We start from the raw sequence: 18,352 nt of genomic DNA, 5'->3' as shown, positions 1-18,352 counted from the left end.
TCCGCTCTCTTTCTCACGCTCTTTTAAATCGCCAGCTCCGCTCTCAGTCTCGCTCTTTCTCACGCTCTTTTATCTCCCGGCTCCGCTCTCAGTCTCGCTCTTTCTCACGCTCTTTTATCTCCCGGCTCCGCTCTCAGTCTCGCTCTTTCTCACGCTCTTTTACACGCCGGCTCCGCTCTCTGTCTCACGCTCTTTTAAATCGCCGGCTCCGCTCTCAGTCTCGCTCTTTCTCTCGCTCTTTTATCGCTCGGCTCCGCTCTCAGTCTCGCTCTTTCTCACGCTCTTTTATCTCGTCGGCTCCACTCTCAGTCTCGCTCTTTCTCACGCTCTTTTATCTCGTCGGCTCTGCTCTCAGTTTCGCTCTTTCTCTCGCTCTTTTATCTCGTCGGCTCTGCTCTCAGTTTCGCTCTTTCTCTCGCTCTTTTATCGCTCGGCTCCGCTCTCAGTCTCACTCTGTCTCACGCTCCTTTGTCTCCTTGAATTCGCTCTCAGTCTCGCTCTTTCTCTCGCTCTTTTATCTCGTCGGCTCCGCTCTCAGTCTCGCTCTTTCTCACGCTCTTTTATCTCTCGGCTCCGCTCTCAGTCTCACTCTGTCTCACGCTCCTTTGTCTCCTTGAATTCGCTCTCAGTCTCGCTCTTTCTCTCGCTCTTTTATCTCGTCGGCTCCGCTCTCTTTCTCACGCTCTTTTATCTCTCGGCTCCGCTCTCAGTCTCGCTCTTTCTCTCGCTCTTTTATCGCTCGGCTCCGCTCTCAGTCTCACTCTGTCTCACGCTCCTTTGTCTCCTTGAATTCGCTCTCAGTCTCGCTCTTTCTCTCGCTCTTTTATCTCGTCGGCTCCGCTCTCAGTCTCGCTCTTTCTCACGCTCTTTTATCTCGTCGGCTCTGCTCTCAGTTTCGCTCTTTCTCTCGCTCTTTTATCTCGCCAGCTCCGCTCTCAGTCTCGCTCTTTCTCTCGCTCTTTTATCGCTCGGCTCCGCTCTCAGTCTCGCTCTTTCTCTCGCTCTTTTATCGCTCGGCTCCGCTCTCAGTCTCGCTCTTTCTCACGCTCTTTTATCTCGCCAGCTCCGCTCTCAGTCTCGCTCTTTCTCTCGCTCTTTTATCGCTCGGCTCCGCTCTCAGTCTCGCTCTTTCTCACGCTCTTTTATCTCTCCGGCTCCACTCTCAGTCTCGCTCTTTCTCATGCTTGTTTGTCTCATTGACTTCGCTCTCCGTCTCGCTCTTTTGTCTACTCAAATCCACTCTCAGACTTTCTCTTTCTCACGCTCTTTTATCTCTCGGCTCTGCTCTCAGTCTCTCTCTTTCTCACGCTCTTTTATCTCCTTGACTCCGCTCTCAGACATGCACTTTCTCATGCTTGTTTGTCTCGCTGACTTTACTCTCAGTCTCACTCTTTCTCACGTTCTTTTGTCTCATTGACTCCGCTGTCAGTCTCGCTCTTTCTCTCGCTCTTTTATCTTGCCGGTTCCGATCTCAGTCTCGCTCTATCTCACACTCTTTTATCTCCTCGACTCCGCTCTCAGTCTCGCTCTTTCTCACGTTCTTTTGTCTCCTCGGCTCCGCTCTCAGTCTTGTTCTTTCTCTCGCTCTTTTATCTTTTTTTAATAATATATTTTATTCAACTTTTTCAGCCAAACAAAACAGTACAAAGGTTTTTCCCCTTTTTACAACAGCAAAACAATAAAAATAACCGTGACCATATTTTAACAAATAAATAAATAATATATAAACTAAATGGCAACTGCCAGAACAAAAATAATAGCTCTCCCAAATAATAAAATCAGCAATTCAATATACATAACCAAGTACCAATATCTTTACAAAAACACCCCCTGAGGACCCACCTGGGCCCCCCCCCAACCCCCCCCTCCCCCCTGGGTTGCTGCTGTTACCTTCCCATTTCCTTTATCGTTCTGCGAGGTAGTTAATGAACGGTTGCCACCGCCTGGTGAACCCCTGAGCCGAACCCCTTAGTGCAAACTTTATCCGTTCCAGTTTTATAAACCCTGCCATGTCGCTTATCCAGGTCTCCACGCCCGGAGGCTTGGCTTCCTTCCACATAAGCAGTATCCTTCGCCGGGCTACTAGGGACGCAAAGGCCAAAACATCAGCCTCTCTCGCCTCCTGCACTCCCGGCTCTTCTGCAACCCCGAATATAGCCAGCCCCCAGCCTGGCTCGACCCGGACCCCCACCACCTTTGAAAGCACCTTCGCCACCCCCACCCAGAACCCCTGCAGTGCCGGGCATGACCAGAACATGTGGGTGTGATTCGCTGGGCTTCTCGAGCATCTCCCACACCTATCCTCTACCCCGAAAAATTTACTGAGCCTTGCTCCAGTCATATGCGCCCTATGCAAAACCTTAAATTGTATCAGGCTAAGCCTGGCGCACGAGGACGAAGAGTTTACCCTACGTAGGGCATCTGCCCACAGCCCCTCTTCAATCTCTTCCCCCAGCTCTTCCTCCCATTTTCCCTTCAGCTCATCCACCATGTTCTCCCCCTCATCTCTCATTTCCCTGTATATATCTGACACCCTACCATCCCCCACCCATGTCCCTGAGATCACTCTATCCTGAATCTCCTGCGTCGGGAGCTGCGGGAATTCCCTCACCTGTTGCCTCGCAAAAGCCCTCAGTTGCATGTATCGAAATTCATTCCCTTGGGGCAACCCATATTTTTCCGTCAGCGCTCCCAGACTCGCAAACGTCCCGTCCAGGAACAGATCTCTCAGTTGCACAATCCCGGCTCTCTGCCATGCTCCAAATCCCCCATCTATTCTCCCCGGGACAAACCTATGATTATTTCTTATCGGGGACCGCACCGAGGCTCCCGTCATTCCCCTATGCCGTCTCCACTGCCCCCAAATTTTCAGTGTTGCCACCACCACTGGACTTGTGGTGTATTTCTTCGGGGAGAACGGCAGCGGTGCAATCACCAGTGCTTGTAAGCTGGTTCCATTGCAGGACGCCATCTCCAATCTCTTCCACGCCGCTCCCTCCCCTTCTCCCATCCACTTACACACCATTGAAATATTGGCGGCCCAATAGTACTCACTTAAGCTCGGTAGTGCCAGTCCCCCCCTCTCCCTGCTACGCTGCAAGAACCCCCTCCTCACTCTCGGGATCTTCCCAGCCCACACAAAACTCATGACGCTTTTCTCGATCTTCTTGAAAAAAGCCTTCGTGACCATCACCGGGAGGCACTGAAACACAAAAAGGAATCTCGGGAGGACTACCATTTTGACCGCCTGCACCCTCCCCACCAGTGACAGGGGCACCATGTCCCATCTCTTAAAATCCTCCTCCATCTGTTCCACCAATCATGTTAAATTAAGCCTATGTAAGGTTCCCCAACTCCTGGCTATCTGGATCCCCAAGTACCGGAAATCCCTTGTTACCCTCCTCAGCGGTAAATCCTCTATTCCCCTGCTCTGCTCCCCCGGATGTAACACAAACAACTCACTCTTCCCCATGTTCAATTTGTACCCCGAGAATTCCCCAAACTCCCCGAGCGTCTGCATTATCTCAGGCATCCCCTCCACCGGGTCCGCAACATACAACAGTAAATCATCTGCATACAATGATACCCGGTGTTCTTCTCCTCCCCTGAGTACTCCCCTCCACTTCCTGGAGCCCCTCAGTGCTATGGCCAGGGGCTCAATTACCAATGCAAACAGTAACGGAGACAGGGGACATCCCTGCCTCGTCCCTCTATAAAGACGGTAGTAGTCAGACCTCTGCCTGTTCGTGATCACACTTGCCACCGGGGCCCTATATAGCAGCTGTACCCATCCAATGAACCCTTCACCAAAACCAAATCTCCTCAACACTTCCCACAGGTAGTCCCACTCCACCCTGTCAAATGCTTTCTCGGCATCCATCGCCACCACTATCTCCGCCTCTCCCTCTGGTGGGGGCATCATCATCACCCCTAGCAGCCTCCGTATGTTCGTGTTCAGCTGTCTCCCCTTAACGAACCCAGTTTGATCCTCATGGACCACCCCCGGGACACAATCCTCTACCCTCGTCGCCATTACCTTGGCCAGGAGCTTAGCATCTACATTCAAAAGGGAAATGGGCCTGTAGGACCCACACTGCAGCGGGTCTTTATCCTTCTTCAAAAGTAACGATATTGTCGCCTCCGACATAGTCGGGGGCAACTTCTCCCTTTCCCTGGCCTCATTAAAGGTTCTCGTCAAGAGCGGGGCCAGTAGGTCTATATATTTCCTATAAAATTCCACCGGGAACCCATCCGGTCCCGGGGCCTTCCCCGCCTGCATGCTCCCAATCCCCTTTACCACCTCCTCCACATCCATCTGTGCTCCCAGTCCCGCCCTCTCCTGTTCCTCCACCTTCGGGAATTCCAGCTGATCCAGGAAATGCATAATTCCCTCCTTCCCTTCCGGGGGCTGAGCCTTATACAACCTCTCATAGAATGTCTTAAACACCCCATTCACTCTCTCCGCTCCCCGTTCCATCTCTCCCTCCTCATCCCTCACCCCACCTATCTCCCTCGCCGCTCCCCTCTTCCTCAATTGTTGGGCCAGTAACCGACTCGCCTTCTCTCCATACTCATACTGCACTCCCTGTGCCCTCCTCCACTGTGCCTCTGCCTTACCCATGGTCAGCAGGTCAAATTCCACGTGTAACCTTTGTCTTTCCCTGTAGTCCCTCCTCCGGTGCCTCTGCATATTGCCTGTCCACCCTCAGAAGTTCTCTCAGCAATCGCTCCCTTTCTTTACTCTCTTGCTTCCCTTAATGTGCCCTTATGGATATCAGTTCCCCTCTGACCACCGCCTTCAACGCCTCACAGACCACTCCCACCTGAACCTCTCCATTGTCATTAAGCTCCAAGTACCTTTCGATACACCCCCTCACCCTTAGACATATCCCCTCATCCGCCAACAGGCCCATATCCATTCTCCAGAGTGGGTGCTGTTCCTTTTCCTCTCCTACCTCCAGATCTACCCAGTGTGGAGCGTGGTCCGAGATGGCTATGGCCGTGTACTCCGTCCCTGTCACCTTCGGAATCAGTGCCCTTCCCTGGACAAAAAAGTCTATCCGTGAATATACCTTGTGAACATGGGAGAAGAATGAGAACTCCTTACTCCTAGGTCTGATAAATCTCCAAGGATCTACTCCTCCCATCTGTTCCGTGAAGTCCTTAAGCACCTTGGCCGCTGCCGGCCTCCTCCCGGTCCTGGACCTCGACTGGTCCAGCCCTGGATCAAGCACTGTATTGAAATCTCCCTGCATTACCAACTTTCCCGCCTCCAGGTCTGGGATACGCCCCAACATACGCCTCATGAAGTTTGCATCATCCCAGTTCGAGGCGTATACGTTCACCAGAACCACCGCCTCCCCTTGCAGTCTGCCACTCACCATCACGTATCTACCCCCACTGTCCGCCGCTATGGTCTTTGCCTCAAACAGTACCCGGTTCCCCACTAAAATAGCCACCCCCCTATTCTTCGCATCCAAAGCCGAATGAAACACCTGTCCCACCCATCCTTTAAGTAGTCTGACCTGATCTGTCAATTTCAGGTGCGTCTCCTGCAACATAACCACATCTGCCTTTAATTTCTTTAGGTGTGCTAGTACCCGCGCCCTTTTAATCAGCCCATTCAGCCCTCTCACGTTCCACGTGATCAACCGGGTTGGGGGGCTCTTTACCCCCCCCCCCCCTTGTCGACTAGCCATCCCCTTTTTTACCCCAGCTCCTCACCCGGTTCCCACGTACCCGTATATCCCACCGACGGTGCCCTCCCGCCTTGACCACCCCGCCCCATAACAGCTCCCCCTTCCCCTTAGCAGCAGCAACCCAGTTAGCTCCCTCCCCCCCCCTCCGCTAGATCCCCCTCTAGCGTAATTACACCCCCCATGTTGCTCCCAGAAGTCAGCGAACTCTGGCTGACCTCGGCTTCCCCGTTTGCCCTCGGCCTCTCACTGTGCGAGGCCCCCACCTTCCTGCGTCCCTGTTCCCGCCTTAATTACCATAGCGAGGGAACGAGGCCCGCGTTTCCCACTCAGCCCCGCTTTCCTACCCACCGGCGCCCACAGTTCTTCATAATCCCCCCCCCCACCCAAACGAGGGGAAGAGAGAAAATTTACAGGATTAAAGAGTTAACAATTGAAAAATCATCCCCCCCCTTCCTCGTCCCACATAGTTACCCCACCACTTTGCCCCAGAAGCTCTTTCTCTCGCCAGACTATTCCAGCTTCTCGTCCACTATGAATGTCCACGCCTCTTCTGCCGTCTCAAAGTAGTGGTGCTTCCCTTGGTGTGTGACCCACAGTCTCGCCGGTTGCAGCATTCCAAATTTCACCTTCTTTTTGTGAAGCACCGCTTTAGCCCGATTGAAACTTGCCCTCCTTCTCGCCACCTCCGCACTCCAATCCTGGTATACGCGGATCACCGCGTTCTCCCACCTGCAGCTCCGAGTTTTCTTCGCACATCTTAGGACCATCTCTCTGTCATTATAGCGGTGAAACCTCACCACTATGGCTCGAGGTATTTCTCCTGCCCTTGGTCTTCGTGCCATAACTCGATAAGCTCCCTCCACCTCCAAAGGGCCCGTCGGGGCCTCCGATCCCATTAGCGAGTGAAGCATCGTGCTCACATATGCCCCGACGTCCGCCCCCTCTGCGCCCTCGGGAAGACCTAAGACTCTTAGATTCTTCCTCCTCGAATTATTCTCCAGGGCTTCCAACCTCTCCACACACCTTTTGTGCTGCGCCTCGTGCATCTCTGTCTTCACCACCAGGCCCTGAATTTCATCTTCATTTTCAGCAGCCTTTGCCTTCACGACCCGAAGCTCCTGCTCCTGGGTCCTCTGCGCCTCCTTTAGCCCTTCAATCGCCTGTAGCATCGGGGCCAACACCTCCTTCTTCAGCTCTTCCACACAGCGTCGCAGGAACTCTTCTTGTTCCGGGCCCCATATCGAACTGCCACCTTCCGACGCCATCTTGCTTCGAGCTTCCCTTCCTTGCCGCTGCTCCGAAGGATCCACTGCAATCCTGCCGCTATCCTCTCCTTTGTCCATCAACGTCCGGGGGGGGATTCCCTTCTATTTCACCGCACAGTGACTTTGGCCGTTTAAAATTGCCGCTGGGGCTCTTATCAAGAGCCCAAAAGTCCGTTCCAATGGGAGCTGCCGAAACGTGCGGTTTAGCTGGTCATCACCGCACCCGGAAGTCCTCTCGCTCTTTTATCTCGCCGACTCCACTCTCAGTCACGCTCTTTCTCACGCTCTTTTAGCCCTCGACTCCACTCTCAGTCTCGCTCTTGGTCACGCTCTGTTATCTCCAGGCTCCACTCTCAGTCTCGCGCTTACTTTCGCTTTTTTATCTCTCGGCTCCGCTCTCAGTCTCGCTCTTTCTCACTCTCTTTTGTCTCCTTGACTTCGCTCTCAGTCTCGCTCTTTCTCATGCTCTTTTATCTTACAGACTCCGCTGTCAGTCTTGCTCTTTCTCATGCTCTTTTATCTCCTGGCTCCGCTCTCAATCTTGCTCTTTCTCTCGCTCTTTTATCTCCCAGCTCGGTTCCCAGTCTCGCTCTTTCTCTCGCTCTTTTACCTCGCCGACTCCGCTCTCAGTCTCGCTCTTTCTCACGCTCTTTTACCTCGCCGGCTTCGCTCTCAGTCTCGCTCTTTCTCGTGCTCCTTTATCTCGCCGACTCCGCTCTCAGTCTCGCTCTTTCTCTTGCTTTTTTAGCACTCAATTCCGCTCTCAGTCTCGCTCTTGCTCATCCTCTTTTATCTCCTCGACTCCGCTCTCAGTCTCGCTCTGTCTCACGCTCTGTTATATCCAGGCTCCACTCTCAGTCTCGCTCTTTCTCTCGCTCTTTTATCTCTCGGCTCCGCTTTCATTCTCGCTCTTTCTCACTCTCTTTAGTCTCCTTTACTTCGCTCTCAGTCTCGCTCTTTCTCACGCTCATTTATCTCCTCGACTCCACTCTCAAACTTGCTCTTTCTCACACTCTTTTATCTCCCTGGCTCCGCTCTCAGTCTCGTTCATGCTCGTCCTCTTTTAGCCCTTGACTCCGCTCTCAGACTGGCTCTTTCTGACGCTTGTTTGTCTCATTGACTTCGCTCTCAATCTCGCTCTTTCTCACTCTCTTTTATCTCCTCGACTCCGCTGTCAGTCTCGCTCTTTCTCACGCTCTTTTATCTCACCGGCTATGCTCTCAGTCTCACTCTATCTCACGTTCTTTTGTCTCCTCGACCCCTCTCTCAGACTCACTCTTTCTAACACACTTTTATCTCGCCGACTCCGCTCTCAGTCTCGCTCTTTCTCCCGCTCTTTTAGACCTCGACACTACTCTCAGTCTCACTCTTTCTCAAACTCTTTTAGCCCACGAATCCGCTCTGTAATCTCCAGGCTCCACCCTCTGTCTCGCTCTTTCTCTCGCGCTTTTATCTCTTGGCTCCGCTCTCAGTCTCGCTTTTGCTCAATCTCTTTTTTTCTCCTTGACTTTGCTCTCAGTCTCGCTCGTTCTCACGCTCTTTTATCTCCCGGCTCCACTCTTAGTCTCGCTCTTTCTCACGCTCTTTTATCTCACCGGCTCCGCTTTCAATTTCGCTCTTTCTCGTGCTCTTTTGTCTCCTCGACTCCGCTCTCAGTCTCGCTCTTTCAAATGCTCATTTGTCTCATTGACTTCGCTCTCTGTCTCGCTCTTTCTCACGCAATTTTGTCTCCTCGACTCCACTCTCAGTCTTTCTCTTTCTCACGCTCTTTTATCTCCTGGCTCCGCTCTCAGTCTCTCTCTTTCTCACTCTCTTTTATCTCCCGGCTCCGCTCTCAGTCTCGCTCTTTCTCTCGCTCTTTTGTCTCCTCGAATCCACTCTCAGACTTTCTCTTTCTCACGCTCTTTTATCTCTTGGCTCTGCTCTCAGTCTCTCTCTTTCTCACACTCTTTTATCACCTCGACTCCGCTCCCAGTCTCGCTCTTTCTCTAGCTCTTTTATCTCCTCGACTCTGCTCTCAGTTTTGTTCTTTCTTTCGCTCTTTTATCTCGCCGGCTCCGCTTTCAGTCTCGCTCTTTCTCTCGCTCTTTTAACTCCTCGGCTCCGCTCTCAGTCTCGCTCTTTCTCTCGCTCTTTTAACTCCTCGGCTTCGCTCTCAGTCTCGCTCCTTCTCACATTCTTTTATCTCACCGGCTCGGCTCTCAGTCTCGCTCTTTCTCACGCTCTTTTATCTCCTCGACTCCGCTGTCAGTCTCACTCTTTCTCACGCTCTTTTATCTCCCGGCTCCGCTCTCAGTCTCGCTCTTTCTCACGCTCTTTTATCTCCCGGCTCCGCTCTCAGTCTCGCTCTTTCTCACGCTCTTTTATCTCCCGGCTCCGCTCTCAGTCTCGCTCTTTCTCACGATCTTTTATACCACCGGCTCTGCTCTCAGTTTCGCTCTTTCGCTCGCTCATTTATTTCCCGGCTCCGCTCTCAGTCTCGCTCTTTCTCTCGCTCTTTTATCTCGCCGGCACCGCTCTCAGTCTCGCTCTTTCTCTCGCTCTTTTATCTCACCGGCTCCACTCTCAGTCTCGCTCTTTCTCTCGCTCTTTTATCTCGCCGTCTCCGCTCTCAGTCTCGCTCTTTCTCACGCTCTTTTATCTCCCGGCTCCGCTCTCAGTCTAGCTCTTTCTCACGCTCTTTTATCTCCCGGCTCCGCTCTCAGTCTCGCTCTTTCTCACGCTCTTTTATCGCGCTGGCTCCGCTCTCAGTCTCGCTCTTTCTCTCGCTCTTTTATCTCACCGGCTCCGCTCTCAGTCTCGCTCTTTCTCTCGCTCTTTTATCTCGCCGGCACCGCTCTCAGTCTTGCTCTTTCTCTCGCTCTTTTATCTCGCCGGCTCCGCTCTCAGTCTCGCTCTTTCTCACGCTCTTTTATCTCGGCGGCTCCGCTCTCTGTTTCACCCTTTCTCTCGCTCTTTTATCTCCCAGCTCCGCTCTCAGTCTCGCTCTTTCTCACGATCTTTTATCTCACCGGCTCTGCTCTCAGTCTCGCTCTTTCGCTCGCTCTTTTATTTCCCGGCTCCGCTCTCAGTCTCGCTCTTTCTCTCGCTCTTTTATCTCGCCGGCTCCGCTCTCAGTCTCGTTATGGGTTTTCTGGGGGGGGGGGGGGGGAGGAATCCAGGGGATTGTTTTAGTTTGGTTTTGTTTTGTAAATGTTATGTGTTTTATGTGTTTTATGGTCAAAATGTTAAAATTTGAATTAAAATATTTTAAAAAAAGAATGGGCGCAGAGCACAGTTGGGGAAAAAACCCAGTCGAAGGTTCCGTCCCATGATCTAACTCCACGCTATCCCACCCTCACCGGCATGATCAGAATTCCCTATCCCATTCACAGTCTCTGACTCTTTAAGCAGTATGACCAACCCTTATGAAATAACGTAAGGGTCACTTCGACTTTGGGACTTGAGGGTGGGGGGATAGGATGGGGGGGGGGGGGGAGGTGGTTCAGGTGACCCCACCTCCTCCTCGTGGCCAACAGCCACAGTGCACATGGTCACAAAAAAAACCGGAGGCAAAAGCAAGAGGAGCAACAGGCCAAAGTTAACCAACTCTGGATGAGAAAAGTAATGGGCACTGTGGTTTGGTGCTTCTATCGCTGACAGGATACTGGGAGTGGGAGGGAGAGTGCTGACGAGGTCGCGGGAGGAGGTGGCTGCAGTTGAGGCGATGGGAATGGGGGAAGGAGGGTTTCTTGCTGGGCAGCCCCAAGTGAAAACAACCATCTTTCCATGGCCATTGCATGAACAGACACAAAGCCTGCCGGGAAGGAAGGAATCGGGGACAAAACGCCGAATTACGGAACCATCCCAGAAAATCCTGGATCATCCAGGTCCTCCCAAGAGTGCGCCACCACCTGGGCTGGAGAGAAAGAAATTGTGTTGCATTGGGGTATTGGTGGCTGAGTCTTGCTGCCCATTATCCTGCATGGGATTGGAGAAACTATGCCTGAGCCAAAATCACGACACTATGTTACTATGGCAACAATGTAAGCATTTAGACATTAATATAACTTTCGTACCGTTACTCCAGAAGTACATTACATAATTTCAGCTCCGTCAATTGAGTGTCTAAAGTTTCTATTCTACACATTTTAAAAAACAAAACAATTTGAAGAGAAATTTTCCAGTGTGCTTTCAAATTGCATTTTGTTGGGCACTCTCCTCAACCTCACTCTTAAAATTCCCAGCCGGATGTAGCTGGGCTGGTGTTAAATTGCGAGTCAACGTACGCTGCGAGGTGCTGGCTCTCCCCAGTTCTATAAACCGCAACTTAGCTTCACACAACGACAGAAAAGAGGAACATGTGTTACAAACAATGATCTTGACTCAATAGTCGAGGTGGCTGCCCCTTTCGAGACCAGATACTGCTCCCAAGAGCTGCCAGCCAATTGGGTGACTGGCAGCTCTTCAATCCCAGCAGTACTGGTAGTGGTGGCCACTGCTCAGGCAGCAGCATTAAGGACGGAGGGTGCCCCTGGAGCCCAGGTAAATGGGATCAGATTCGCCAAGGCATTCAGGAAGGCCCCCAGCAAAGGGGGGTACATTTGTGAGGGAAGATAGGAAGCGCTACCTTCCGTGACCTTCCACGGATCACAAGATTTCCAGCCAAAAGCAATCCTTCCAAAGTCCACAAGGAAACTGCCAGGCTACACCAACAGCGGGCAGAAGATTACGGGCATACGCCCTCTTGTACTACAACCCACTGTTTCGCCTGTCCCCCAAAAGCCATATTTGATGGAGGCTGAGGGGAGACTCGTTGAAGGTCGGCAAAATTATGAGAGACATAGATAGTGTGGATACTCAGAGACTTTTTCCAAAGGTGGAAGTGTCGATTACAGGGGGCCCAGGTTCAAGGCGAAAGGGGGAAAGTTTAAGGGAGATGTGCGGTGTAAGGTTTTCACGCAGAGTGTGGTGGGTGCCTGAAACGCGCTGCCAGAGGATGTGGTGGAAGCAGCACATTAGCAACATTGAAGTGGCAACTGTATGGATACATGAATAGGGAGGAAATAGAGAGATATGGACCGAGTAAGGACAGAAGATTTTGTTTTTAGTTTAGACGGGCATCATGATTGGCACGGGCTTGGAGGGTCGAAGGGCCTGTTCCTGTGCTGTACTTTTCTTTGTTCTTTGCTCTTTAAAGCTGGTGTGGTTGTAGCCATTTCTGACCACTAAATTGTATACACTTCATCGTGACTATAGGCTGAATCAACCCAAATGTATTCACCACTCTTGGGTTATACCCACATCACAACTTCAAACTGAACAGAGCAAAAAGTTGATAAGTTTTTTTAAAAAAGGAACTAATTATATTCAGCAATCAAGCAAAAAAGTATATAATTCTCAGTTATTCTGCATATTTGATTGTTTTCAGATTAGCAGACAATACCGGCTCACAAACCAATGACACCTCAACAAACCTCTTCCAGTTTTCTATATTCTCCAAATTTATTACCAACGGCAGCTACTATTATATATTTTACATCTATGTGGGACTTTCAGACAGCTTCCTTGCACTTGGTGTTATTCGAGGACTGCCTCTGGTCCACACCCTTGTTACAGTCTCCAAGGACCTGCATAAACGAATGCTGCATTCTGTTCTACAAGCGCCGATGACTGTATTCAACCAAATGAAAGCAGGTAATAGTTTGGTGGAGTAACGCGTGGTTATAAGTGTCAGCTCCATCTTTGGAGCGAAAGTTTGGATTTTATCTATCTGAATTCTGTTCGTTGGGGTATGAGCAGGAAGAGAGGTACTCCTTCAATGAGAGCGATTTGTTATTCACGGACATCGGATCTTCAGATACTTTTATGAGAGAAGATTAAAATGCCCTACATGTGTTGGCAGCAAGTTATGTTCACCACTGTGTGAGTCATTGTTCTAGCGTACTGTTTTACCCAGCGCGTGAAACATGCGTAAGATATTTAAATTAATTTGTTTTATCTTGCCGAATCATGTTGGATCCACTGCGCTAAAATTTCAAATAATCTTTGCTTCGTATCAGAGTGTTATAACTTTTAAATGAAGCAAGAATAGTCAAGAATGGGATCACTTGTGGTCATTCTTCTCTAGCTTTCATACATGCCCAGTAAGTTTGACTGTTCTGGACTAAAGGGATATGCGCCAAATGCTGGCAATTGGGACTAGCTTAGTGGTTAAAAACTGGGCGGCATGGACAGGTTGGGCCGAAGGGCCTGTTTCCATGCTGTAAACCTCCAAGACTGTGGCAGTAATACAAATTGTTTCACAAATAACAAAATAACATCAAAAGAAATTGGTGCCAACAGTCAGGAGTAGAAATTGGGCTTTACATCCAGCAACAGGTTAACTTGACAATACATTTTAGAAGCTGATTGATTTGATGGTTTGAATTTGATTATTAATTAGCTTTTGCCGTGACTTATCTTTTATGCTGAACCCCCCCCCCCCACCAATAAATCAACCAATGCTGAGAGGGCAGAACGTAAGATAATGGACATGTAAATTAAATATACAATTTACAGTTCAACTAAGTCTGCGCAAGGCACAACCGTCAAACTTGTTGGCAAGTCCGCCTTACATTTCTGTGGCCTGGGATTAAAGCGAAGGGAAGTTAAAGGTGAAAGCTGCTGCAATTTAAAGCACTCTGGGGTGAATGCGCGTTCAAAATCAGAATGCATAAATCTACATGTAACAGAAAATACATTACAGAGTGGCAACGTGGGGTACTTCTGGTCAACATATGACGTGTGTCTCTTATCTGACACGGGTGAATTTGCTACTGTAGCTGAATCTGACAGAGGCTATAAAATTCACTGATAGGCAGCACCTTCCTACAGATTTCTGTTAATTTGGAAGGAATATAATTCATGCAGTCACGTGACTAGTCGTTTGCCTTCTGGATGCCCATTGTAAAGGTCCATTGCGGCCACACAGCCTGAATAATATCAAAACTTCCCAGAACCTTGAAATAGTGCATTTAATAAGGCATTGGGTAACTCAATCCAAAAGCACCAGAATATCTTCAACATTTTACACAAAATATTAATATTTCAATATCACTGCAACAGTATTTCTAGGTGAAATAGTGAATGGTGGATTTTTGAATTAGAATTGCGCTAAGAGGTGGAAGATCAAATTTATGGAGTCATTCATCAGTCAATCAATAAGTTTCTATCATACACGTAAGTGGTTTTCTCCAAAGGAGTACTGTATGCAAAATTCCATTCCATCGGGAAGTATTTGAACTCTAGTCAACATTTCGCCAAATACACAGACCATAAGACCATAAGATATAGGAGCAGAATTAAGCCACTCGGCCCATCGAGTCTGCTCCGCCATTAAATCATGGCTGATATTTTTCTCATCCCCATCCTCCTGCCTTCTCCCTATAACGTCTGATTCCTGATTCATATTATCTGCGTGGGTTTCCTCTGGGTGCTCCGGTTTCCTCCCACAGTCCAAAGATCTGCAGGTTAGGCTAAATTGCCCTTAGTGCCCACAAAGGTTAGCGGGGGTTACTGAGTTACGGGGATAGGGTGGAGGTGTGGGGTGTTCTTGCCAAGGGTCGGTGCAGACTCAATGGGCCGAATGGCCTCCTTCTGCACTGTAAAGTCTATGTCTAATCACAGCTGGCAATGAAAGACAAAAGCATGAATCCATATCTGCATTTTACCAGCCTCCCTGCTGAGGAGGCCCAGGTCAGTTCAGTAATTCATGAAAGAGGGTGCACCAATCTTTCGGCAGATTGACAAGCTGTAGTCTGGGTGAGTAAAGCTTGAACCAGAAAACTTATTTCACAAAATCTATCCATTTCTTCCAACAGTTTGAAATCATCTTCCACAGCACTGCTTATACTTATTTATTATTTTATATAATTTTTCATTTATTCTTTCATGGGATTATAGATATCATTAGCGAGGCCAGCATTTGCTGCCCATCCCTAATTGTCCTGCGAGGCTATTTCAGAGGGCAATCCACATTGCTGTGGATCTGTAGTCACATGTCGGCCATTCGTGAACCAGATGGGTTTTATAGCATCATGGTCAAAATTACTGAGACCAACTTTCATTTCCAGATTTTTTTATTAATTGAATTTAGACTCCACCAGTTGCCATGGTGGGATTTGAGCCCATGTCCCCAAAGCACTTGAATCAGAAAGTTGTGGATTGGAGTCCCATTTCCAATCATTAGTACATAATCTGTTTTATTAGTGCAGTGTTGAGGAAAATTGTATCGTTGGAGGTGCTGCCTTTTCAAGTACATATTAAACACACATCCTGTCTACCTGGCGGCAGGGTAGCACAGTGGTTAGCATTGTTGCTTCACAGCGCCAGGGTCCCAGGTTCGATTCCAGGCTTGGGTCACTGTCTGTTCTCCCCGTGTCTGCGTGTGTTTCCTCCGGGTGCTCCAGTTTCCTCCCACAAGTCCCGAAAGAGGTGCTTGTTAGGTGAATTGGACATTCTGAATTCTCCCTCTGTGTACCCGAACAGGCTCCGGAGTATGGCGACTGGGGGATTTTCACACTGGCTTCATTGTAGTGTTAATGTAAGCCTACTTGTGACAATAATAAAGATTATAATTACTTGCAGAATATTAATGAGCCAATGGTACTATTTGAAGAAGAGCTGGAATTCTCACAATGGTTCAGGGCCACTTTTCTCCCTTAACCTAACAACTAAAATAGGTTTTCTGCTCATTCACAAATTTGTTGCTTGCAAATCACTGCTGTGCACAAATTGGCTGCTGTTTTTTGGCTGGATAGCCATCTCGAAGCGGAGTCACAAACTTTTCACCTGTCTTGTCTTTTCTTCCCTTTCATCCATCATCGTTCCAAGGTTTGACCGCACGATGAACAATCTTTCGTCACTGATTTCTATTCTCCACTGCAGTAAGGGCAAGGTGGAATATCATCTGCACAAACTGTAAAGTAAACTTTCCACTGGCACACCTGTAATGTCAACGCATTGGAAGTAGATTCATAAACGTTTAGCTGCATTGGGGGGATTTGGGTTGATAATTCTTCCTTTGGTCAAGATGGTTTTCTTATCCTCTCAAGTGTCTTATTCTTTGATGGAATGGACGTATAGGCATAACGGACCGGAATCTCCGGTCTCCACCAGCTGTGTGTTTCTCTGTGACGGGATTCTATCCCCCCACTGCTTGTCAATAGGATTTCCCATCAAAACCACCCAACGCCGTCATGCAAACCCTGCGGGCGGGGGGCGGGCTGCCGGCGGGAAAAGAGATTCCCGATGGGCGGAGAATTCCGGCGCCTAATTAAAACATCCAGAAAAAAATGGTTACTTTCCAGAAAACAAAATGATTACTTTTGCTTAGTTAAAAAAAAAAGTCTGTTTCTTTGTTTATTTTTAAATTGCAGGCCGAATTCTAAATCGCTTCATCAAAGATACTGCCATCATAGATGACATGTTGCCACTCACTGTCTTTGACTTTGTGCAGGTCAGTGAATTTATGACGAACGTCTTCCTACTTTCTCATTAATTTCTCTGTACAAACAATTGATTTTATATCCAGAACATGTGTGAAGTTCTGGGCCCGGTGGTTTCCATGGTTATGTTGTTCCCCGCTAGAAATCCAGAGATTTGAACTAATGGTCCAGAGGATGTGAGTTCAGATCCCATCATAGCAATTTGAGGATTTGAATTCAGTTTATTAAATATGAAACAGAAGGGCCATTTATTAATAAGTGCCTATGAAGATGCCAGATTGTTGTAAAAATCTCAATTGCATCATTAATGCCTTTTAGGAAAGGAGACTTGCTGCCATTACCTGGCCTGCCCTAATATTCATATATATTTATTGTATGGTCACATGGGGCCGGGTGCTACCCCTCCCACGGCTGCCGAGTACAACCAGGCCTCACACAAAATGGCCGCTGACACCGGTGACCTTCAACCCAGAAATAAGGCCACATCAATCTGGAAGATGGGGATCAGCTGTAAAACAGACTATGTGAGCGGATCCTATATGAGTGGGTCTTGGGGTGTAGGTCAGGAGGCAGTGGATCCCCACATGGATTTCTTGCTTAGTACCATTTGCTGGTGTGGCTTGTGGACTACCACCCCGACCAGTGGATTCATAAAATCCATAAAATCCCTACAGTTCAGCGGGGGGCCATCGGGTCCACACCGACCCTCCGAAAGAGCATCCCACCCACTCCCCCGTCCTATCCCCGTAACCCCACCATGCCTTTGCATCTTTGACCCCTAAGGGGCAATTTTAGCATGGTCAATCTACCTAACCTCCACGTCATTGGAATGTGGGAGGAAACCGGAACACCCGGAGGAAACCCACGCAGACACGGGGAGAACTCCACACAGATCCGTTCCTGTGAGGATTACTTGCTGTGTGCCATTTTCTGTGTGCATTGTGGACTGTGATCAGGGCCGGACTGTGAGCCCATTTTACAGCTTGAATGCGGACTAGGTGAGTGCCTGTATTGGTAACTTGAATCTGTCTTGTGTGGATGACTGTAATCGTGGCTGTGTGCCCTTACATGTATTAATCACTAAATTGTCTATTGGTTGGATATGGTCTTAAGGTTGGCTGCGTTATGTCTCTAGCCCCACCTAAGTTGTTGCCTGACCCTTTGAGACATCACAATATAAATAAAAGCAAAATACTGCAGATCCTGGAGACCTGAAATGAAAGTTCAGGAAAAACTCAGCAGGTCTGACAGCATCAGTGGAGAGTTAAGGTTTTGAGTGCACAAGTGTTTTTATAGTTGGGGCATCATGATCGGCACAGACTTTGAGGGCCGAAGGGCCTGTTCCTGTGCTGTACTTTTCCTTGTTCTTTGTACTTTGAGTCCAAGGTGACTTCTTACCCTGTTCCAGTAACCACACCTAACCTGTACATATGTGGACACAAAGGGGTAATTTTAGAATGGCCAATCCACCTAACCTGCACATCCTTGGACTGTGGGAGGAAACCCACGCAGACACAGGGAGAATGTGCAAACTCCACACAGACAGAGATCCAAGGCCGGAATCGAACCCGGGTCCCTTGGCACTGGGAGGCAGCAGTGCTAACCACTGTGCCACCGTGCCACCCTAAACCTGTATATAGATTAAAAAGAAGCACCATATGTACAACTTCATATTTAAGAGTTCTCTAAACTAAGACACACGAGTATATATTTTCGTTGCCTGGTATGAAGTACACACATGCTCCACGTAGCGAGGCAACCTACTTAACTAAAGGCCAGAAAGCTTCGGAAAGGCAAAAGTTCAGGTACCCAAAATACCCAAAACTTTCCCACTTCTCTCACTGCCATAACCACACATATCATTTGCCACTTTGTTCTTTTTCAAGTTCAAAGAAAATTAAAGGACATGGGAAGGAGAACT

The 18,352-nt window shown here is 49.0% G+C and overlaps 1 protein-coding gene across 4 annotated transcripts in view; it reads left to right on the top strand.

The window, feature by feature from the left end:
* cftr (CF transmembrane conductance regulator) overlaps positions 1 to 18,352 on the top strand; it is a 222,753-nt gene that overhangs the window by 147,181 nt on the left and 57,220 nt on the right. For all 4 annotated transcript variants that reach the window (XM_072485246.1, XM_072485243.1, XM_072485244.1 and 1 more), the window contains 2 exons: positions 12,375 to 12,640; positions 16,363 to 16,442. In XM_072485246.1, coding sequence (XP_072341347.1) covers positions 12,375 to 12,640; positions 16,363 to 16,442 — 346 coding nt within the window. The remainder of the gene's footprint in view (positions 1 to 12,374; positions 12,641 to 16,362; positions 16,443 to 18,352) is intronic.

Source organism: Scyliorhinus torazame, chromosome 19, assembly GCF_047496885.1.
Source record: "Scyliorhinus torazame isolate Kashiwa2021f chromosome 19, sScyTor2.1, whole genome shotgun sequence".
Lineage (NCBI taxonomy): Eukaryota > Metazoa > Chordata > Chondrichthyes > Carcharhiniformes > Scyliorhinidae > Scyliorhinus > Scyliorhinus torazame.
Note: the sequence above shows the minus strand (reverse complement) of the source record. Positions and strands in the feature narration are given on the sequence as shown.